We start from the raw sequence: 25,472 nt of genomic DNA on the forward strand, positions 1-25,472 counted from the left end.
GTTAAATGGGATAATACTATTGACGTGCAAGTTGCTATGAAGATCAAAGGAAACAATTTTGTGATAAAGGAATTATAAATAGTGCCATTATTCATTTTTCTTCCAATCCTGCCTCTGTTACCAACAGACTATGTAGCCTCCCTGGGCCACAGTCTCCTCAAGTGTAAAGTGAAGAGATGAAATCAGGAGATTGCTAATGTCCCTTCATCACGTTTGTGACGTTTTGTAATTGGGTTAGGTTTTTAGGTTGTGAATGAACAAGTCACCTCCACTTAGAAGCTCAGTCCTCTGGTTTCCTGCCTTTTGGGGAGGATTTGATATTTTATATGAAGTACTCTGGCCACTATGGTCAGAATTTCTATAATTTTCAGTAGCTCACTATAGATAGCACTGAGTTTTCACTGCAGTTCTAGCTTCTGACTCAGGCCAGTCTCTCAGATTACAAATCACTGAACATGTGACCAACTGCTGAGACTCAATAAGTACACAAATACTGTGAGAAAACAGAAGACCAGACACCATGGGTATGGCTAGTGTTGGTGGACAAGAATTAAACTTTATAAAAGGTGACACAGTATAACTTCTAATAATGATTTTGTTACTATTATCATAACATTGCATCACATTTAATAAAGTTTAATTCTTGGCTTCCTATGCCAGCCCCCTCACATTTAATCGGCCCTCTTTGTCCTAATAAAATCTGAGTGGCACCGCACAGTGGCTGACAGGACTTTACCTCCTATTTTTTGAGCCTCCCAAAGGAGACCTAACATTTGTTGTATACCTGCTATGTACCATGAGGCCCTAAATGTCATCTAATTTGGACCTAACAATGACCTTATAAAAATGATCCCCACTTTACAGATGAGGAATCTGTGGCTCAGAGATGTTATATAACTTGATCACACAGTCAGTAAATTACAGAGATGGAGTTGGAGGCCAAGTGTCTCTGGTTCAAATGCCCAGGGTCTTTCCACTACACCAGAAGTCTTTTCCAAGGATGAAAATCCACAGCCTTTTCTGATATTAGTTCTCTTTGTTCGGAATATCTTTCTGACTCTCATTCACCTGGATAACTTATATACATTCTTCAATATTTAGCTGAGGTGTCTTATTTATGAAGCCTTCCCTGAACTTCTAGGTTGTCCTAAATAATCTGTTTTTCTGAGCTCTACCAGCATCCTCTTCTTATTTCTCTTTATTACAATTTTTTTTTTGAGACATGGTCTTGCTATATTGCCCAGGCAAGTCTTGAACTCTTGCGCTCAAGTGATCCTCCCACCTGGGCTCCACCATCCTCCAATGCCACCCCTCCCCTCCCCCAGTAGCTGGGATTACAGGCATGTGTCACCACACCCAGCTTGATGGTAATTTGTTATTGATATTTTTTCCCAGGTAAGACCATGAACTCCTCAATTGCATGGAGTATCTTAATCATCTTTAATTCCAAGTGCCTAAAACAGAGAGGTCCTCTCACTGAATAATTTTTGAGCATACTGAGAAGAGTTAAAAACACTAAAACAAAACCTTTAAACCACTGCTTGCTGTGAATTCATAAACACTAGGATTAAATAATTGCTTGGATAAGAAAAGCATTTTCCAGGTCTGCTTAAAAATTGTGTTGGTTATACTCCTTGCTCTGACTTTGTGTCTTAGAACAAAAAGCAGATTCTGGAAGGCTGACAAACAACAAATAACACAAACCTTGACTGCTGTTGAAAATTCCAGATGGGGGAATCTGTGTTTTCAACCACTTGGGTGTATACAGGAGATGACTCATCGGCTGTTGCAAAGGATACACAACAACTGGGTATCGACACTTTCCGCTCTGTCAAGGGGCTCCCTGAAATAGAATACAGTGCAGTGACCGTACTTTAGGGTACACAAGAAGCCTCAGATTATACAGGCACAAGCAGGACTATTCCTGGCCCTCTTCTTCCTATGGGGTCTTTGCTCAAGCTATCCCCCTGTGTCTGAAATGTTTTCAGGCTGGGTGTAGTGGCTCAAGCCTGTAATCCCAGCATGTTGGGAGGCCAAAGTAGGAGGACAGGTTGAGCGCAGAAATTCAAGACCAGCCTGGGCAATATAGTGAGATCCCACGTATAAAAAAAAAATTAGCCAAGCATGGTGGCACATGCCTGTAGTCCCAGCTACTCAGGAGGTGGGAGGATCTCTTGAGTCTGGGAGGCAGAGGCTGCAGTGAGCTGAGATTGCACCACGGCACTCCAGATTGGGGGACAGAGTGAGACCGCGTCAATCAATCAATCAATCAATCAATCAATTGATGAAATGTTTTCAGTGACCTTTCTGCTATTACCCTGTCTTTTTAAGGCTCAGTTCATAAATATTCCCCAAAAAGAAGTGACTTCTCATGTTCTGTACTTTGTGGGAAGATGGAAAATACTGTGTTGAGAGGCAAAAGACAGGACAGAACTACAAAGAGTCCTAAACCTAAGAGTCAGATGACCAAATATTAGCTCTGCCACATACATGCAATGTGATTTTGGGCAAGAAGTATCTAGGCCACAGCTTCTTCAACTGTAAAATTGGGCATATTATACTTATACTTCCAAAGATATTGTAAGGATTAAGATAAATACTAAGAGTAAGTAACACTTACATATCACTTACTGTGTGCCAGGCACTGTTCTATGTACTTTATATATATCAACTCATTTAATCCTTACAACAACCCTATAAGATAGATATTTCTATCATATTGATTATTTCTATCATATAGATTTCTATTATTATTTCTATCATTGTTATTTCTATCATTATTATTTCTATCATACAGATTTCTAAAAATTGGGTACTGAGAAATTAAATTAGTTGGTCACATATTTATTAAATGGTAGAACTGAGAGTCCAATTCAAGCATTCTGGCTCCAGAGTCCATGCTCTAACCTGTCTCCTATATTGCCTCTACTACAGGGTTAACAAATGTAAAATACTGGGTGCTGGTGAGAATACCTAATGTTAATTTTTACAAGATCAGGTTTTCAATGTGGGAGACTTGGTCAAGTTACTCTGTCTTAAGACAGTGTAAAATGAAGATGGCTGATGATACTAGATAGTCTAACTGAGCTGTCCAGGAAGATAACCCACTAGCCACATGTGGCCATTCACCTTTAAATTAATTAAAACTAAAGATAAAAAATTTACTTCCTTGGTTGCACTAGCCATATTCCAAGTGCTCGATAGCCACATGGGGCTAGTGGCTACCATACTGGACACTGAAGCCACAGAACATTTCCATCATAGCAGAAAGTTCTTTTGGATAGCACTGAATAATAGACACTTTACAAAATATAGACTATATATTTCATGAGATCACTTTCAGCTCTAAAATGCTATGAATGTCAGGATTGCAGATGAAGGAAAAGAGATGAGCAGAGCAGAAAAGAATAGAAGTATGTCCTAAACATAATCGACATGCTCCAGGGAACAGATTCTGTATGTGTATTCTAACCGGTTTGTCTTCTTTATAACTGTCTAGCTCAAGAATTCTCTCCTGGCTAACACGGTGAAACCCCGTCTCTACTAAAAAATACAAAAAATTAGCCAGGCATGGTGGTGGCCGCCTGTAGTCCCAGCTACTTGGGAGGCTGAGGCAGGAGAATGGCGTGAACCCAGGAGGCGGAGCTTGCAGTGAGCCGAGATCGCGCCACTGCACTCCAGCCTGGGTGACAGAGCGAGACTCCGTCTCAAAAAAAAAAAAAAAAAAAAAATCTCCAAATCCATACTCCCACTTCTCCTGGTAGGTGAAGTTCATCTTTGAGGCTCCACCCTTTTCTCTATCTCGCTGCTCCTTTCAGTAAGTACTCCTCCAGGGGCCTCAGTCTGTCCCTCTGGACAGAAAGCATTCTGATGAACAAATTCACACTCAGGAACCGCAGATTTTATTCCTCTCCACATGCAGTTTAACATTTAACAAGTAGTCTTGAAAGAGGTTCCAAGATGGCTGAATAGGATCAGCTCCAGTCTGCAGCTCCCAGCGTGAGCAACGCAGAAGAGGGGTGATTTCTGTATTTCCAACTGAGGTAACGGGGTTCATCTCATCAGGGCTTGTCAGACAGTGGGTGCAGCCCACGGAGCAGGGCAGGGCATTGCCTCACCCGGGAAGCGCAAGGGGTCGGGGAATTCCCTTTCCTAGCAAAGGGAAGCCGTGACAGATGGTACCTGGAAAATCAGGATACTCCCACCCTAATACTGCACTTTTCCAACGGCCTTAGCAAACGGCACACCAGGAGATTGTATCCCGTGCCTGGCTCGGAGGGTCCCATGCCCATGGAGCCTCGCTCACTGCTAACACAGCAGTCTGAGATCGAACTGCAAGGTGGCAGTGAGGCTAGGGGAAGGATGTCCACCATTGCTGAGGCTTGAGTAGGTAAACAAAGCGGCCGGGAAGCTCAAACTGGGTGGAGCCCACTGCAGCTCAAGGAGGCTTGCCTGCCTCTGTAGACTCCACCTCTGGGGGCAGGGCATAGCTGAACAAAAGGCAGCAGAAACTTCTGCAGACTTAAATGTCCCTGTCTGACAGCTTTGAAGAAAGTAGTGGTTCTCCCAGCACGGAGTTTGAGATCTGAGAACGGACAGACTGCCTCCTCAAGTGGGTCCCTGACCCCCGAGTAGCCTAACTGGGAGACACCTCCCAGTAGGGGCTGACTGACACCCATACAGCTGGGTGCCCCTTTGAGATAAAGCTTCTGGAGGAAGGATCAGGCAGCAACATCTGCTGTTCTGCAATATTTGCTGTTCTGCAGCCTCTGCTGCTGATACCCAGGCAAACAGGGTCTGGAGTGGACCTCCAGCAAACTCCAACAGACCTGCAGCTGAGGGTCCTGAAAGTTAGAAGGAAAACTAACAAACAGAAAGGGCATCCACACCAAAACCCCATCTGGACGTCACCATCATCAAAGACCAAAGGTAGATAAAACCACAAAGATGGGGAGAAACCAGAGCAGAAAAGCTGAAAATTCTAAAAATCAGAGTGCCTCTTCTCCTCCAAAGGAACACAGCTCCTCGCCAGCAATGGAACAAAGTTGGATGGAGAATGACTTTGACAAATTGAGAGAAGGCTTCAGACCATCAGTAATAACAAACTTTTCCGAGCTAAAGGAGGATGTTTGAACCCCTTGCAAAGAAGCTAAAAACCTTGAAAAAAGATTAGACGACTGACTAACTAGAATAAACAGTGTAGAGAAGTCCTTAAACGACCTGATGGAGCTGAAAACCATGGCACGAGAACTACGTGACGAATGCACAACCTTCAGTAGCCCATTTGATCAAGTGGAAGAAAGGGTATCAGTGATTGAAGATCAAATGAATGAAATGAAGCAAGTAGAAAAGTTTAGAGAAAAAAGAGTAAAAAGAAATGAACAAAGCCTCCAAGAAATATGGGACTGTGTGAAAAGACCAAGTCTACATCTGACTGCTGTACCTTAAAGTGATGGGGAGAATGGAACCAAGTTGGAAAACACTCTTCAGAATATTATCCAGGAGAACTTCCCCAACCTAGTGAGGCAGGCCAACATTCAAATTCAGGAAATACAGAGAACGCCACAAAGATACTCCTCGAGAAGAGCAACTCCAAGACACATAATTGTCAGATTCACCAAAGTTGAAATGAAGGAAAAAATGTTAAGGGCAGCCAGAGAGAAAGGCTGGGTTACCCACAAAGGGAAGCCCATCAGACTAACAGCAGATCTCTTGGCAGGAACTCTACAAGCCAGAAGAGAGTGGGGGCCAATATTCAACATTCTTAAAGAAAAGAATTTTCAACCCAGAATTTCATATCCAGACAAACTGAGCTTCATAAGTGAAAGTGAAATAAAATCCTGTACAGACAAACAAATGCTGAGAGATTTTTGTCACCACCAGGCCTGCCTCACAAGAGCTCCTGAAGGAAGCACTAAACATGGAAAGGAACAACCAGTACTGGCCACTCCAAAAACATGCCAAATTGTAAAGGCCATCAATGCTAGGAAGAAACTACATCAACTAACGAGCAAAATAATCAGCTAACATCACAATGACAGGATGAAATTCACACATGAACAATATTAACTTTAAATGTAAATGGGCTAAATGCTCCAATTAAAAGACGCAGACTGGCAAATTGGATAAAGAGTGAAGACCCATCAGTGTGCTGTATTCAGGAGACCCATCTCACGTGCAGATACACACATAGGCTCAAAATAAAGGGATGGAGGAAGATCTACCAAGCAAATGGAAAACAAAAAAAGGCAGGGGTTGCAATCCTAGTCTCTGATAAAACAGACTTTAAACCAACAAAGATCAAAAGAGACAAAGAAGGCCATTACATAATGGTAAACGGATCAATTCAACAAGAAGAGCTAACTATCCTAAATATATATGCACCCAATACAGGAGCACCCAGATTCATAAAGCAAGTCCTTAGAGATCTACAAAGAGACTTAGACTCCCGCACAATAATAATGGGAGACTTTAACACCCCACTGTCAACATTAGACAGATCAACGAGACAGAAAATTAACAAGGATATCTAGGAATTGAACTCAGCTCTGCACCAAGCAGACCTAATAGACAGCTACAGAACTCTCCACCCCAAATCAACAGAATACACATTCTTCTCAGCACCACATCACACTTATTCTAAAATTGACCACATAGTTGGAAGTAAAGCACTCCTCGGCAAATGTAAAACAACAGAAATTATAACAAACTGTCTCTCAGACCACAGTGCAATCAAACTAGAACTCAGGATTAAGAAACTCACTCAAAACTGCTCAACTACATGGAAACTGAACAACCTGCTCCTGAATGACTACTGGCTACATAATGAAATGAAGGCAGAAATAAAGATGTTCTTTGAAACCAATGAGAACAAAGACACAACATACCAGAATCTCTGGGACACATTCAAAGCAGTGTGTAGAGGGAAATTTATAGCACTAAATGCCCACAAGAGAAAGCAGGAAAGATCTAAAATTGACACCCTAACATCACAATTAAAAGAACTAGAGAAGCAAGAGCAAACACACTCAAAAGCTAGCAGAAGGCAAGAAATAACTAAGATCAGAGCAGAACTGAAGGAGACAGAGACACAAAAAACCCTTCAAAAAAAATCAATGAATCCGGGAGCTGGTTTTTTGAAAAGATCAACAAAATTGACAGACCACTGGCGAGACTAATAAAGAAGAAAAGAGAGAAGAATCAAATAGACGCAATAAAAAATGATAAAGGGGATATCACCACTGATCCCACAGAAATACAAACTACCATCAGAGAATACTATAAGCATCTCTACGCAAATAAACTAGAAAATCTAGAAGAAATGGATAAATTCCTGGACGCATACACCCTCCCAAGACTAAACCAGGAAGAAGCTGAATCCCTGAATAGACCAATAACAGGTTCTGAAATTGAGGCAATAATTAATAGCCTACCAACAAAAAAAAGTCCAGGACCAGATGGATTCACAGCCGAATCTACCAGAGGTACAAAGAGGAACTGGTACCATTCCTTCTGAAACTATTCCAATCAATAGAAAAAGAGGGAATCCTCCCTAATTCATTTTATGAGGCCAACATCATCCTGATACCAAAGCCTGGCAGAAAAAGAGAATTTTAGACCAATATCCCTGATGAACATCGATGCAAAAATCCTCAATAAAATACTGGCAAACCAAATCCAGCAGCACATTAAAAAGCTTATCCACCATGATCAAGTTTGCTCCATCCCTGGGATGCAAGGCTGCTTTAACATAAGCAAATCAATAAACATAATCCATCATATAAACAGAACCAAAGACAAAAACCACATGATTATCTCAATAGATGCAGAAAAGGCCTTTGACAAAATTCAACAGCTCTTCATGCTAAAAACTCTCAATAAACTAGGTATTGATGGGGCGTATCTCAAAATAATAAGAGCTATTTATGACAAACCCACAGCCAATATCATCTGAATGGGCAAAAACTGAAAGCATTCCCTTTGAAAACTGGCACAAGACAGGGATGCCCTCTCTCACCACTCCTATTCAACATAGTGTTGTAAGTTTGGCCAGGGCAATCAGGCAAGAGAAAGAAATAAAGGGTATTCAGTTAGGAAAAGAGGAAGTCAAATTGTCCCTGTTTGCAGGTGACATGATTGTATATTTAGAAAACCCCATCATCTCAGCCCAAAATCTCTTTTTATTTTATTTTATTATTATTATACTTTAAGTTTTAGGGTACATGTGCACAATGTGCAGGTTTGTTACATATGTATACATGTGCCATGTTGGTGTGCTGCACCCATTAACTCGTCATTTAGCATTAGGTATATCTCCTAATGCTATCCCTCCCCCCTCCTCCCACCCCACAACAGTCCTCGGAGTGTGATGTTCCCCTTCCTGTGTCCACGTGTTCTCATTGTTCAATTCCCACCTATGAGTGAGAACATGCGGTGTTTGGTTTTTTGTCCTTGCGATAGTTTGCTGAGAATGATGGTTTCCAGTTTCATCCATGTCCTTATAAGCAACTTCAGCAAAGTCTCAGGATACAAAATCAATGTACAAAAATCACAAGCATTCCTATACACCAAAAACAGACAAACAGAGAGCCAAATCATGAGTGAACTCCCAAGAACAATTGCTTCAAAGAGAATAAAATACCTAGGAATCCAACTTGCAAGGGATGTGAAGGACCTCTTCAAGAACTACAAACCACTGCTCAATGAAATAAAAAACCACTGCACAATCAAATGGAAGAATATTCCATGCTCATAGATAGGAAGAATCAATATCGTGAAAATGGCCATACTGACCAAGGTAATTTATAGATTCAATGCCATCCCCATCAAGCTACCAATGACTTTCTTCACAGAATTGGAAAAAACTACTTTAAAGTTCATATGGAATCAAAAAAGAGCCCCCATTGCCAAGACAATCCTACGCCAAAAGAACAAAGCTGGAGGCATCACCCTACCTGACTTCAAACTATACTACAAGGCTACAGTAACCAAAACAGCATGGTACTGGTACCAAAACAGAGATATAGACCAATGGAACAGAATAGAGCCCTCGGAAATAATACCACACATCTATAACCATCTGATCTTTGACAAACCTGACAAAAACAAGAAATGGGGAAAGGATTCCCTATTTAATAAATGGTGCTGGGAAAACTGGCTAGCCATATGTAGAAAGCTGAAACTGGATCCCTTTCTTATACCTGACACAAAAATTAATTCAAGATGGATTAAAGACTCAAATGTTAGACCTAAAACCATAAAAACCCTAGAAGAAAATCTAGACAATACCATTCAGGATGTAGGCATGGGCAAGGACTTCATGACTAAAACACCAAAAACAATGGCAACAAAAGCCAAAATTGACAAATGGGATCTAATTAAACTAAAGAGCTTTTGTACAGCAAAAGAAACTACCATCAGAGTGAACAGGCAACCTACAGAATGGGAGAAAATTTTTACAATCTACCCATATGACAAAGGGCTAATATCCAGAATCTACAAAGAACTTAAACAAAGTTACAAGAAAAAAACAAACAACCCCATCAAAAAGTGGGCAAAGGATATGAACAGACATTTCTCAAAAGAAGACATTTATGCAGCCAACAGACACATGAAAAAAACTCATCATCACTGGCCATCAGAGAAATGCAAATCAAAACCACAATGAGATGCCATCTCACACCAGTTAGAATGGCGATCATTAAAATGTCAGGAAACAACAGGTGCTGGAGAGGATGTGGAGAAATAGGAACACTTTTACACTGTTGGAGGGACTATAAACTAGTTCAACCATTGTGGAAGACAGTGTGGCGATTCCTCAAGGATCTAGAACTAGAAATACCATTTGACCCAGCCATCCCATTACTGGGTATATACCCAAAGAATTATAAATCATGCTGCTATAAAGACACATGCACACGTATGTTTATTGTGGCACCATTCACAATAGCAAAGACTTGGAACCAACCCAAATGTCCATCAATGATAGACTGGATTAAGAAAATGTGGCACATATACACCATGGAATACTATGCAGCCATAAAATGGATGAGTTCATGTCCTTTGTAGGGACACGGATGAAGCTGGAAACCATCATTCTCAGCAAACTATCGCAAGAACAAGAAAACCAAAAACCGCATGTTCTCACTCATAGGTGGGAATTGAACAATGAGAACACTTGGACACAGGAAGGGGAACATCACACACCGGGTCCTGTTGTGGGGTGGGGGGAGGGGGGAAGGATAGCATTAGGAGATATACCCAATGTAAATGATGAGTTAACGGGTGCAGCACACCAACATGGCACATGTAAACATATGTAACAAACCTGCACGTTGTGCACATGTACCCTAGAACTTAAAGTATAATAAAAAAAAATAGAAAATGTGGCACAGATACACCATGGAATACTATGCAGCCATAAGAAAGGATGAGTTCATGTCCTTTGTAGGGACATGGATGAAGCTAACCATCATTCTCAGCAAACTATCTCAAGGACAGAAAACCAAACACCGCATGTTCTCACTCATAGGTGGGAATTGAACGATGAGAACACATGGACACAGGAAGGGGAACATCACACACTGGGGCCTGTCGTGGGGTGGGGGGAGGGGGGAGGGATAGCATTAGGAGATATACCTAATGTAAATGACGAGTTAATGGGTGCAGCACACCAACATGGCGCATGTATACCTATGTAACAAAACTGCACGTTGTGCACATGTACGCTAGAACTTAAAGTATAAAAAAAAAAAGTCAAAAAGAAAGAAAGAAAGAAAGAAAAAAACATTTAACAAGTAGTCTTTAAAAGACAGGTTCTAGTTCCATCTACTCTGACAAGCCTCTCTAGGTGGAATCACTGAACTTTATACCCCCAGTTAGAGCTTCCAACTTAAAATTTCTTTCAGGGAAAGAAAAGTAGCTACAGCTTTGCTTTGATATGTTTTTCTCAACGTAAAGAATTTCCATTAGACCAATTCTTTTTTTTTTTTTTTTTTGAACAGAAAGAAAACTGTTTTATTACACAATTAAACTTGAATGTGACATGCATCATAGTCAATCTGCTTAAGAGACTGCAGAGACAGAAGGATGGTCACCAAAATTAGTCCACAACTAGAAGAATTTACAGCACCATGTCATAGACCAATTCTTTTCAAAATTTCCCACCAAAGTAACAATGATTCAGAGAAGAGTAAACATTAAACTCTGAAGTGTAGGAGTCCCTGTTGCCTTAAAACAACTACAATAAGCAGAACATCACTAGTAGGCTTGTCTTTCATTTTAGAAATTCATGAAGGTTTTATATTATATTCCATAATACAACCATATTTGTATCTGAAATGTATAAATGAAAAACAGCATTTCTGTTCCCAAATCTTGGTTAAAAAATTGACATGCTATTATTTAATCTTGTGACTTCTAGCACCCAGGGCACAAAACCAGACCAGATGACATTACTTTTTCAGTCATTTGTACTGGAAATAATAAAGAAAGAAACTGGGTGATGGGAAGAGAAAAGAGAATGGAGATTTTGTGAGGAAGCTTGGGAAGGAGAACTGAAGAGAAATGCTAGCCTTGGAAGGAAGATCTAGTGGCGTCCACAAAGCAGGAGAGAACTGAGGCATGTACAAGTTGCCAACAAAGCAGGACCTGGAAAAAGGCTGAACCAAGAGGCAGAGGAGCCTTAGAACCGGGAAAGTATTAAAGATATAGAGAATAACTATATGAGGAGCAAAACAACAAAACAAAACAATCACTGGCTACAACTTGGCCAAACCAGTTTACAAGCATATTAAAGAAAAAAATTTTTTAAGGCTAGTCAAGGGAAGCAGTAGGAGTTACAAGCATATTTTTGAAAGAACAGGGAAAGGTAATTCTAATTTAATGGTAGTAGGCAAAAAATCAGTTAATGGAAATCAATAAAATAGTATTCATATTACTAATGTAAATGTATAAAATATCACTAATAGTACCCAGTGAGCTAGCTTCTTAAAAGTTTTACTTTAGTGAAACTGAACAGTATTTATGTGGATTGACTTGCTGAGCATCCACCCCCACCTACTTTTATTGCATTGTACTCCTTTATTGTACAGATTGGAAGCATTAAAAGCTACATTTCTCAGACTCTTTTGCAGCTAGGGTATGGATGCAAATTGGCCTCTACCAATCAGATGCCCTCACAAAAGATCTGGAAGGCAGGCAGGAGGCAGAGGACATCTTTCTTTTCCTTCTGCTTTTGCTAATAACAAGGATGATGATGTAGAGACATTGTGTTTTTTGATCTAGCATTTGGTCCCTGGGTGCAGAGAGGCCCTGTGGCAATGGCTATGACGAGAGCTTCTGATTCTTAGATTTCAGTTTTGGCACTGTATTCTGAACTTAAAAGATTTAGTGGTTCCCTCCTGAAAGTTTAGCCTAGAGCTCACTCCTCTAGCCCTTCTAATGACTTAAAGTACCTTAATATTACATATTAAACTCCTCTCTGCTTAAAATGGCTGGAGTGGGTTCTGTTTCCTCTGCCTGATATAGCTTTCATCTCTCATTCTTTCTCCCATTTTCCTTTTTCGGTCTTAAGCTTCAACTAATTTCTTCCAATAAAATGTCATAAATCCTCACAACTAGGAAGAGATAACCTGGCTCTACCACAGCAACTCTCACATATTGTATAATAATCTGTGTTTCTCTCACTAGACTGAGAGCTCTTTGAATGCACACAGTATTCCCAAGGCCCTTATTAAATGTTCACTGACTTCCCACTGCCCTTTGTCTACAGATAGTTGCCCAGGGTTAGAGAGAGGAGTTGCCTTGTCTGCTTGCAGTACATACCCACAGAAGATAGCAATATCTTCTCAAGAAAGCTCTGAGGAAGATCAGCAGAGAGGACCAATCACTGTTCCTAGAGGCAGGACACCTAGGTTCCAACATAGTCTGCCATTGCTTTAGTGTGACATATTGGATACACCACTTCATATTGGCTACCTGGGCCTCAGTTTTCTCATCAGAAATAAGTGCTCTCAAACTACCTTCTACAGTAAAATTCTAATTCTAGATATATATCAATCTTGCTCACATCTCTCATGGCACTACCCCCTGTCCCTCTGGTTTATTTATTTATTTATTTTTTGAGACGGAGTCTCACTCACTCTGTCGCCCAGGCTGGAGTGCAGAGGCATGATCTCAGCTCACTGCAACCTCCACCTCCTGGGTTCAAGTGATTCTCCTGCCTCAGCCTCCTGAGTAGCTGGAATTGCAGGCTTGCGCTCAGCTAATTTTTGTATTTTTAGTACAGAAAGGGTTTCACCATGTTGGCCAGGCTGGTTTTGAACTCCTGACCTCAAGTGATCTGTCTGCCTCAGCCTCCCAAAGTGCTGGGATTACAGGTGTAAGCCACTGCGTCTGGCCATCCTCCAGTTTATTTTTAAAGCTACTATTTGCTAAAGGCCTTGAAACAAAACTATTTTGACTTTGGAAGAAGACAGTTCCTTATTTAGTCTTGAACAGACACATTCCTTTTAGCCAAACAGGTGGGTGAAAAAGAAATCAGCTTGGGAGAGCAGGTCTATCAGGTTTCTCTGGCTCTCCTCTTGTAGGTGGAAATTCATCTGGGCCTGTTTACATTCTGAAAAAGGTCAAGTTCTGAAATACTTTTGGAAGCAGCCCAAAAGAAGGCTGCTATACCCCCCACAGGGTTGGGACACACATTAAGAGCAGTTAAGAAGACCTGAGGTGAACCAGTTATGCCATTTAAGAATTTTATGCATCAAGAAAGGTGTAATTGTTTCAGTGAGATTAAAATAACAACTTCTCATATTTAGATAATGTGTTATAGCTTGCACACTGTTTTCTTACACACTAAAGTTGTGCTGATAACGTCTCTGAAAATCGCATAAGATAGGCATCTCTATCCCTATTATAAAAATAACGCAACCAAGGAACAGAGAAGTGGCTTGCTCATCACATACCTGGTTAACTAGCATTTAGAAGAACCACGAAGGTTTCCTGACTCCTACTTTAGATTTTTTCCATTGCAATCATTCTAATTATCTCCATCTGGTTAACAGAAGCGCTCTCCCTTTGGCCTGGAATGAATGGATGGAAACTTTCCCCTTAAGCAATGTCCAATTTTTTATGTTAATAAAAACTTAGCCCAGCAGGTGTATTAAGCTAACATTAGCTGACACCTCCTCTGTGTCACACATGTACAAGGTGAGTCAGATTTGATTCTTGATCTGCGGGAGACAGACACAGACAGATAATTACAACCCAGTAAGATAAAGACTATGCTAAAAGCACATGGGAACCCAGAGGTGTCCTGAACTCTGCCTTGTTGGGCTAAAGAATGCCTCTAAAAGTTGATAATATTGAAGCTGATTTTGTTTTTCACTGAGTATAACTTACGCTACTTCAAATCATTTTACCTCTCTGTTCCTTATTTGTCTCATTTGTAAAACAGGGCTAGAAATACCTGTTTTGTCTAATATAAGTATACAAACCTTAGGAGTATTGAAGCTGATCTTAATGGAAGGTTCCTCAGAGCTTTTTCTAACAAAAGTATCCAAGAAGTTCTTTTATTTTCAGAACCAGGACTACAGTGGTGACCACAGACCATTTCAGAGCTGCTTCAGAACTAAGCTTTGCTGAAGGCAAAGCTCCTAATTCGGGGCTGTTCGTGAATCCTCTGCATAAAGGTTTGCATGAAGGAACCACTCATTTCCTTCCTTAAGAAAGAGCTTCCAAGGCATAAAAAGGACAGACACTGAGAACACTATTAAGGCAAGAGGAAAGTCAGAAGTACACAGTGTAGAATCATGGTCTCCTACCAGAAAGTTTCTGTCGCCTGTTCTCCATTCTTGCTGCCACCTTGCTTGTTTAGGCTTCATAACCTGAACTAATGTGACGGCCCTCTCAGTGATTGCTGCTTTCGGTATTCTCCAGTATCTTTTTCATACTGCCACCAAGATTTCATGTCTGGTCAACAAATATGACCTTGTCTCTCCACAGATTAAGACTTTGTTGGTTTCATCTCACCTGCAGTGTCAGTCATGTAGCATACAAAATGCTGCCCATGTAGCCTAATTAGTCTTTCCAGCCCCATTTCTCACTACTTTTTACTCACATTCAATGACCTTTTTTTGGCCAATGTCCCATTCTCTCATACTACCAAGCTTTTGAGCATGCTGTTTCTTCTCATTAGAATGCCTTTTTCCTCTTTCATTCAGCAAACTTGCTCCTCCTCCTTCAAGAGTAGGCTAAAGTGACACCAATACTTGGAAGCCTGCCCTGACCACCCCATTAGCAAAAAAACGCCCTCTGTGTTCTCAAGTTTTCCTATACTACCACACCCACCCCCCCAGAGCTTTCCTCTTTCATATCACTTATTCCTCTGTACTAAAAATGTTAACGTGTCTCTCCATTAGGCTGTCTGTTCCTTGGGGACAGGGACTGTGTGTTGTTTGTTTATCCCAGCACTGTGATCTTCATGATGCAGCAAAGCAAACATAATGTCCTCCTGTTTTATGAATATGAGACATAACGCCTCTCACATTTCTGGCAAGAGTTGCAGACCTATAAATCACTTGTTATTTAGCCTCTTTCTGTTTAGCCAGGTCAAGGCAAGCATAGGGTAGACATCTGACTTTCAGACATCACTGTTGTATCCTGATTTCCACCCTGCAGTGATAAGCCCTGCAGTCCTTCCTCCCACAAACATTTATGTGTCAGTCAGGCACTGTGCTGAGTATAGAGTGTAGACCTATAGTATAGAGACCTGCCCATTTTCTCTTTGAGTATAGACCTGCCCATCTGGCTCTGCAGAGCGCATTAACTATGTAACTTCAGGTCATTTTACCTTTTTGAACTTCAGTCTCCTCATTTGTGAAATGATTATGTATTGTAATCTCTTCAAACTATAATCCTGCTTGTGGTAAGGATTAAAGGGGATACAGGGAATAACCCTGATCTGAAATGCTTGGGGCAAGAGGTATTTCAGATTTTGTAATATCTGCATTATACTTATCCAGTATGCCAAATCTGAAAATCTGAAACCTGATATATTCCTATGAGCATTTCCTTTGAGCACCATGTTGGTGCTTTTGGATTTGGGATACTTAACTCATAATTAATGTACAAAGACTAGAATAGAACTCAGCACACAGCAGATGATGCTCAATAAATTATTATAAAATTTTGCCAAGTGATATTATAAAACTGTAATTCACTGTCTCATTGAAAATTTATAAGTATATTTTGCTTTTTTTTTAACAATATGGGAATTCTCCTAAAATGTAACATATACCATATCTTTTGTATATTAAATTTTATTTTCAATGCAACTACAAAAAAAATCTTTCCAAAAATAAAAGAAGCTTTTTAATACTTTCCTTAAACTCATTCATCTATTGATTTTTTTGGTCTTTAAAAAAAATTTGTCAAAAATGGCTGCTTTGGTGGGGCAGAAAAATTTTTTTTTTCTTTAAAAACAAGTAAAAATTGTTCAATTTTGTGATTCACACTGCACTTGAAGAAGACTTTGTCTTGAGATAGAATGTTTCAAGGTTTCTGATACACAATGGCTGAAATGGATGAGAACATCAAGGATCATTATGGAAGCTTATAATCCCCGGAGTAATGGCTGTTGGTAGTATAAACGGGGAGGAGTAGGAATGAGAGATAAATAATAGTTACAATGAGCACAGGTTTTGTTTCTGTTCCAAAGTAGTAAGGACACACGGCACAGTTTGAGAGACACCAATACAGAGATGACAGGAGCCAAAGAGAGAGGTCAAATCCAAATCAAATGATGTATACTGAAACTTTCTGGATTCATAAGGCCATGGTTGACTGGCTCTCATAGACACCACACATCTGAACATTGTTAATCACAGCCATTTACAGATGAGAAATTCAAGACAGAGAGAAAGAATACCTTGCTCAAAGTCGCACATATGTACACACACAATTTATTGGCTAGGGACACAGGGATAAATATATTCCTACTAGAATGTAATCTCCACAGGGCACAATTTTTGTCTGTCTTTTTTTTTTACTGTTTTATCCCTGGCACCAAGGACAGGGCTTAGCATGTAGCAAATACAGTAAGTTTTGTTGTAAAATAAATGAATGCATGATGAATGAACAAATGAGATGAGGTCTTTGCTTTTGAACAGTTCATATCTAGTTGAAAAGAAAACCATGGAAACAACTGCAGTACTATGTGATATATGATATAATACGGGGCAAAGTGCCAGGGGAGCAAATAGAAGGGGGCCTTTATATTGAGAAAGCCCTCCAGGAAATGGTGATGCCTGAGCTGGGTCTTAAGAGAGGAGCTGGAAGTAGCCAGGCAAAAGAGAAGGGTGATGGCAAAGGGGAAATTTTAGGAGATTACAATGCTGAATAAAGGTAGAGCAGGAATTCTTTGTGCCATGGACTCTGGCAATCTGGCAAGGTCTATGGGCCTCTTCTTTTAACGCTGTTTCTTTAAAATGCATAATGTAAAATACATAGGATTACAGAGAAATCCAATTATATTTACAGAGAGTTACCAAAACTAAAAGAACTTTGTGATATAGTAATATATGTGCTTTATTAACAAGGTCTAACTATAGGTAATAACTATTGTAGGTCTGGCACAGTGGCTCACGTCTGTACTCCCAGCACTTTGAGAGGCTGAGGTGGGTGGATCACTTGAGGTCAGGAGTTCGAGACCAGCCTGGCCAACATGGTGAAACCACATCTCTACTAAAAATACAAAAATTAGCCAGGAGTGGTGGCACAAGCCTGTAATCCCAGCTACTCAGGAGGCTGAGGCAGGAGAACTGCTTGAAGCCGGGAGGTGGAGGTTGTAGTGAGTCGAAATCGTGCCACTGCACTGCAGCCTGGGCGACAGAGCAAGACTTTGTTTCAAAAAAAAAAAAAAAAAAAAAAATCAAAACAAACAAAAAAAACCCCCTATTGTAATTTCAAAGAAATCACAGTTATAAGTGATATTCTAAGATATCTGCAATAATGATGTGATATGGAAATACCTGTGATTTCTATTGTTGACAATATCACAGGTACTATTACTAGGATCTACTGCCTGTATTCATAATGAGAGGAAATATGTTAAATTTTAGCTAGAGGTTGCTAAAAATAAAGATGTAATTATTTTCCTATCCAAGGCCACTAACCCGGAGTTTGAACTTTTCACGGATCCCTTGGATGTTTAAGGACCCAATGTTAAAAACACCTGGCCCTAGGTGCATTAGGAAGGCCTGAGTTGGCAGGAATGCAGAAGGAACAAATCTGTGAGAAATTTAAGAAAGAACAAGTTAGGGATTTGATGATTTGACAGTGGGTAAGGAAAAGAGAAGTATCTATCTAGGTCGATACTCAGGTGGCTGGACTGGGGAATTTACGATATGCAACAAGTTCAGAAAAGCTTTCATGTTGCTTAAACCTTTAGGCTTGAGAAATAAATATTTATCAGTTGAGATAATTAACAGATCCTGCCATGATTTGAAAGATTTGTGAAGAAAGGAGCACACCCTGAAGAGTTAGACATGCTCCTGGGTAGATGAGGAGAGCATACCTTTCAAGCTCAAGTGCATTGCTCTTTCTACTAGGATGCTGACTGCAAACGTTCCATCCAACTCAGCAGGGCCCTCGTGGGTCAGGAAGACTTCAGCTGTGGTGCTGCTGCAGGGGACCTGGGTGGAAGCAGGAGACTTCTGGTGGCAGGAGATGACTTCTGGTGGAGAGAGCTGGACCTCATCATTCCTTCTGGGGAGTTGCTCAGACTCACTGTGGCTGCTGCAGTCCATGGAGTCCAGCTCATGAGTGGGCTCAAGGTGTGAGGAAAGAGAGGAAAGAACCACATGAACTCGCAAGGCAGCTCCTGAGAGGTTGGAAGCATTTCGTCCAAACAGAGGATACACACCTAAAAGAAGATGGAGAAGAATAAGGCTAGTCAAGCAGGAACCAAGACCAAGCTTGGAGGAAATACTCACTGAGGGTGCTGTGGTCCTTCCTCCTTTGAAAGGTCTACAAACCCCAATATACCGATTTGCAAAAGAAACTATGAAGCTGGTAGAAAACATGAAAACTTTTACCCTGCCCTAACTATCTTCAATAATGAAAAGTAGGCTGGGTGTGGTGGCTCACACCTGTAATCCCGGCACGTTGGGAGACTGAAGTGGGCGAATTGCTTGAGTCCAGGAGTTCAAGAGTTTGGGCAACATGGTAAAACCCTATCTCTACAAAAAACACAAAAATTAGCTGAGCGTGGTGGTGTGTGTCTGCAGTCCCAGCTACTCAGGAGGCTGAGGTGGGAGGATCACCTGAGCCCAGGAGGTTGAGGATGCAGTGAGCCATGATTGCGCCACTGCACTCCAGTCTGGGTGACAGAGCAAGACTGTCTCAAAAAACAAAACAAAATAAAACAAACAAACAAACAAAGTAATGAAAATAGTAAGATCTCTGATTTAAAGCCAAAGCCAAATGACTACGAGGCAGAGCTATTGCAGAAGGGATTCATGGGTTGAGAGGCAACAAGACTTAGAGAAGTCTAAAATTTGATGAAATCAAGAGTGGCCTATTTTCTCTTCCTCGTGTCTCATGGGCTCCTGTTTTTCAACCTTCTCCCTATCAGGAGGCTGTCTTGACACTCAATTTAGCTATGTTTCACTACGGTTCTGGCACTATTTTGGGGGGGGGGGTGAGGGGAAGCAGGAGGTTAGCAGGAGACCAGAAATAAATATAAGGGAGTTAATATTTGTTGAGTGTTTTTCATAAGCCAGAATCTCAGAGGAGTTAAATAAACTGCCAACATCACTCTGGCAGTAAGTGGCAGATTTAAGCCCAGAGACTTGAATTTTACTAACTTGCTGAATATTAAAATGAGATTTATAAAACAGAAGGTACTAATAGTTCCTTCTGAATCTCAAAGTTTGCTTCATTAGACTCACTTCAATTCAGGAAAATGGAGTTAACTGATTCATAGATAGCAATAATATGAAACCTTTCCTATTTTAGATAACCAGTTTTCGTCTCAAAGCAATGTGTAAATTATTATGATTATCAAAGGAAAATAAGGGCAGGTCATTACAGGCGGGAAGACACCAAAAAGCAATACAGTTAAATCCTTATCCTCAGGAAAATTAACAAAACATGGAAGTAAGGTTGGATGGATGGCTTGATGCATTCAACAAACACATCAAATGACATGCCTTGTATAAGACCCTTGCACAAGAGGATAAAAAGCTCAGACAAGAGGGATATGGAGAAGTATGAGAGAAATGGATGATCTGAAAAGCTAAATACTACCTTTGGTGGCACTCAATAAAAAGAAGTATTTGTGCTTGAGTTCCTATACTTAGATCTATATTCAGTGTCCTAAACCTACTTTCTTCAGCAGAATGAAGCTAAAAGCCTGTCTTTATAAACTTTAGTTTAAGTGAACTTGGTTCACTTCAAGGACATTTTCTGTAGTCCCTTTGAAGGGACTCTAGGCCTACCCAGATAAAACAGAGCACATGGCATTTGACGTGCTCAACAGAGCCAGATTTACACCTGTTAGGTCCAGAAAGAACCAGAGAATTTGGGATGATCACCTAGATACACTCAGTTCTCCTCTAGCCTGGTCCACCCACTCAACAATAGGGTCAGAGCACAGGGCTAATAGGGCTAACAAAGGGTCATGACTCAGTTTCTTTGACTGTAGAGTGGGGGAAATAACAACTAACTGGACAGCAATGTTAAGCTGAATAAAGATCATATTTGTAAAGAATCTAGTCTGGCTACCTCTAATTCATCTTAACTACAGTCACTAGCTTTATTTTTCTAAATGCAAAGCTATACACTCCTCTTGTATTCAGAAACCAATGTACTAGTTTTCCATAATTCTCAGGAAAAAAGTCCGAACTTCAGCTGAGAAAAGAAGGCTTTCAACACAGTACTCCTGCCTACCTCCCTAGCTTCATCTCTAATCACTTCCCAATCTATGTATCCTAAGATGCAGCTGTCTGAAATTACTATAGTCCCCAAAATCTATCAAACTGCTTCATTCTCCTGTACTTTCACCCATGCTGTTCCCTTCTTTAGAATATCTCTCTTTCCCCCTTTCCTTGACTTATACCTACATCCTTTGAAACTCAGGTCAAGTATCACTTTCACTGAGATGCTATCCTTAGAGGTGTTGTGTCCCTGCATTCCCATAGCACCAAGAATACCTTTTTCATAGTTCTGATGCTTCATTGTAATTATTTACTTACTATTGTATTCTCCTATTAGACTGTAAACTCTTTAAGGTTAGGAACTAGTTCTTACTCATCTTTGAATTCCCAGGTCCAAGCATATGTATCAAGTACTAAACAAATGTTTGAAAGAAAAGCACCCAGCACAAAAATGCCACCTGCAAAATGTTACCCTTTTCTTTTCTGCTCTGTTTATTACCATATAGATTTTCTTCATGGTTCCAAGATGTGGTGAACAGAGAAGAAGAATACCCTGGTCCCCTCAGTAGGTATGCTTTTCCATATAATTAATAAACTAGCATTCTAGATGATCAGATAGGCTCTTATATATGTGGTTAGAAGTAGTTCCCTAAATTCATTCATTATTTCATAAGTGTTAACAATGTTCTAAGCACTATGTTAAATGCAAAAATCTGATGAGTTTGGATGCACTCTAGTGCTACGAAGTTCAGAGCCAATTCTTCAACCTATGTTGACCCCACCACAGTACTGGAATGAGGTAACACCCTTTCTTAAGCAGGCGGTGGAACTTTAAAAACAATATCTTTAGGGATGAGTTCACGTCCTTTGCAGGGACATGGATGAAGCTGGAAACCATCATTCTCAGCAAACAAGAACAGAAAACTAAACACTGCATGTTCTTACTCATAAGTGGGAGGTGAACAATGAGAACACATGGACACAGGGAGGGGAACATCATACACTGGGGCCTGTTAGGGGGTGGGAGGCTAGAGGTGGGATAGCATTAGGAAAAATACCTAATGTAGGTGATGGGTTGATGGGTGCAGCAAACCTCCATGGCATGTGTATACCTATGTAACAAAACTGCACATTCTGCACATGTACCCCAGAACTTAAAGTATATATATATAAAATCTCTTTAGTTACAAGAAGCACTACTAAATTATTATTAATCTTTCAGTGTGCAATAATGGAAGGAACACTTACTAGTCTGTGACCCTGGGCAGGTAACTCAATCTCTCTGAGCCTCCTTTTTTATGAATGTAAAATGGGTATAATACCTATCTCACAGGATTGCTGGGAGGGTCAAGTAAAGTAATGTCTGACAGAGTGTCTCGCATAGTGTTTGACACAGAGCAGGTGCTCAAACTACAAGAGTTGAATCGGGCTCCTCACTTACCACTGACAGTTAGTGTCCTTGCTGACCTCTCCCCAAGTCTGGCCAGGTCCACATAGGCTGAGCCAATCCAGCTGTCTGTCTGATGGGGTCTCTCCACACTGTCATTGCCATAAGCTCGCCACACTTGGATCTCTAGCCTCTCCTCCCTGAAGTACCAAAGCAGTGATGGGCCCCTGGTGACTTCTGCTCTTTTGGATGCCTTGAAAGTGACCATAATCTGCTTTTTGTTTAGAGATTCCTTAGGCTTCTTGAGAGGGGTCCAAAAGCCTTCATGATCATAGAACTTGTAGCGAAGGTAGCAATATGTATTCTTATGAATGTGGTTGTGGCCAGCAAGCAGCACGCAATGGATGGGCAGCCACAGCCTTGGGGTGGAGATGGTGACAGTGGCTGGCTCCCCTTCATCCATTCTGACAAAATCTTTCAAGCTGTTCTCAAAGCTCCAGCCCAATAGCTCAGCAGCTTCCAACACCCGTTCTCTATCTCCACGATGTGTGAAGGAAACCGAAAGCTCCAGACCACCCACGATCTTCTGCATGAGCTCCAAGCCATGAGGTAGGCCCCCGTCTTCTGGTAAAATGATAGGATACCATCCTGTGATCCCTTATGGGAGAAAAGAAAGATTCTCAATTATAGTCTTAAAAGCAAACAAAAAACAAGTTACTTACTCTCCACCCCATAGGGTCCCATCATCCTGGCTCAAGACAGAACAGAAAACATACCCACAGTGAGTTGGAGTTTGTGTTCATCTGACCACTAAGAGGCAATGAGATTAGACGGGAAGAACAAAGGCTAGGAGTTGGAAGATCTGAGTTCTCTTTGGCTATGGCTAGAACTAGTGGTTTATTATGAAGAAGCCATTAATTTCTCTCAGATTTGGTTTCCTTACCTCACAAATGGGAAAACTGATGCTAGTGCTGTCTCCCAAAACTGTTATGATTGTCCAATGAGATAATGGTTTAGAAAGAGCTTTGAGAGAGAAGTGTTTTAAAAGTGTGAAATGTTTATGGTACTATGAGCACAACAGAAAAGGCAGGGGTCAAAAGAGATCTGGAGTCTAGACCCAAGTCTTCTACCAAGGGAATCGGCACTTAGAGAACACATACCAAGGACCAGGTGCTAGATTTCAAAATCTTTCTCTATTGCCCAGGCTGCAGTGCAGTGTCACCTGTAACTCTGAACTCCTGGGCTCAAGTCATTCTCCTGCCTCAGCCTCCTGAGAATATAGGACTATATGTGTGTGCTATCACGCCTGGCCATTTTCCAAAAAAAGGTTTTTGGGTTTGTTTGTTTGTTTTTTTTTGTAGAGATAGGGTCGTGTTGTGATACCCAGGCTGGTCTTGAACTCATGGCCTCAAGTGATACTTACACCTTGGCTTCCCAAGGTTTTGGGATTACAGGAGTGAGCCACTGCACCTGGCCAAAAACTACTCTTTATTAAATATCTAGTATGTGTCAGAAATTCTGCTAGCCCTTTACAGATATTATTTCATTTAATTCCTCTGATAACCCTGAGAAGTTCTGAGGACTAAATGGGATAATAATCCTTATTTTACAGATGAGAAAGTGGAAGCTCAGAGACCTGTCCAAGTTATTACTGCTACCAAGTAAGAGAGCTAGAATTTGACTCCAGGTCTAGCTGGCTCTAAAGTCTACATTCCACCTAGTATAGGTTCACACTATCTTATCCGAAACCTGTAAGGCCAGATTTATTTCTGAATTTAGAATTTCTCAGGTTTTAGAAAGGTAATAGAGTACATAAACTGAATATTATATAATATTATATATCAGGGCTCACAGATAGTAAATATTTTAGGCTTTGTGGGCCATATGGTCTCTACTGCAGCTACTCAGCTGGGCTACTGTGGTAATAAAGTGGCCACAGACAATATGTAAATTAATGGGCACAGTGTGTTTTAATAAAAGTTTACATAAATAGGCAGTTGCCTAAGTCTTGTATCAGCTGAGGTCAGATTTGGCTCCTCAATGAGTTAAAAAACTTCTATTTTCAGGTTCTTTCGGATTTTGGCATTATATAAAACATTGTGGAATGATAATATTCACATCAAATTTCTGAGAAACGTTTTACTAAGTATATTTTACAAATGAGAAGATTTAGGCTTATTGAGATTAATTTGCTGAAGATTACTTAAGGTTTTATGACTTTTGGACAGGTATTTAACTTTTCTGGGTGTTCTTAGTTTTTCTCTGTGAAATGAGGAGGCTGAAAATTTTGATCTCTAAGGCTCTTTTTCGGCTTGATAGTCTAAGAGCCTAGGGCTTTGGCTCTAAGATTTTGTTTCCCCACAGCTTAATGGTTCTTAACATTTTTTTGGTCACAGACCTTTTTGGCTCAAATGAAAGCTATTATGCTCCCCAAAATAAACAAATATGTGTAGACACAAAATTTCACGCCATTTCAGTGTTTAAGAACTGCATAGATTATTAGATGGTTACTTTAGCTCTGCGATTCTATAATTGAGGTTATAGGTAGGAAAAAACAAAATAGAGTGCTCACTTTAGAACAAAGACAAATGATATATCCTTAATTATCTAAAAGGTTTATATCCAAGGGGTTAATTTTAATTCACAGAGATATGATTTCCCAGATGGTGCTTGTTCTCTCAACAAACTGTAGCTAAGTTATAGAAGGAAGGAAATTGAGGTGTCCTATGTGCCCAGCCCTGTGCCAAGATCTTTCACATGTAAGATTTTATTAAATGCTTTAATAATCTTGTGAAATAGATCTTACTATTTCCATTTCTACAGATGAGGAAACCATGGATCTGAAAGATGGAGTAACTTTCTTTAGATCACAAACAGTAAGTGACAGAAGGGAGATTTGAATCCCATATAAACTTGTGCAGACTTCTCTCTGGCAGGCACATACACAGTACCTGTTTATTAGGGTAGTGCTCAAATACTAACTCACAATAAAATTGGGAGATGTGTGACAGAATTCTGCAAACTAGATTATACAATCCTAGGCAGGAAGATGGACAACAGAAGGAAAACCTACACTTATTACACACCTACTATGTGTCAGGTACTTTATATAACCAATTTAATGAATTCCTACTTTGTAGACTTGTCAGGAT

General features: G+C 40.4%; 1 protein-coding gene across 7 annotated transcripts in view; it reads right to left on the reverse strand.

Annotated features, from left to right (window-relative positions):
- C2CD3 (C2 domain containing 3 centriole elongation regulator) overlaps window positions 1–25,472 on the reverse strand; it is a 167,537-nt gene that overhangs the window by 46,347 nt on the left and 95,718 nt on the right. For all 7 annotated transcript variants that reach the window (XM_054524808.1, XM_024254765.3, XM_054524809.2 and 4 more), the window contains 3 exons: window positions 22,375–22,977; window positions 18,572–18,919; window positions 1,705–1,843 (listed from right to left, as the gene is read on the reverse strand). In XM_054524808.1, coding sequence (XP_054380783.1) covers window positions 1,705–1,843; window positions 18,572–18,919; window positions 22,375–22,977 — 1,090 coding nt within the window. The remainder of the gene's footprint in view (window positions 1–1,704; window positions 1,844–18,571; window positions 18,920–22,374; window positions 22,978–25,472) is intronic.

This window comes from Pongo abelii, chromosome 9, assembly GCF_028885655.2.
Source record: "Pongo abelii isolate AG06213 chromosome 9, NHGRI_mPonAbe1-v2.0_pri, whole genome shotgun sequence".
NCBI lineage: Eukaryota > Metazoa > Chordata > Mammalia > Primates > Hominidae > Pongo > Pongo abelii.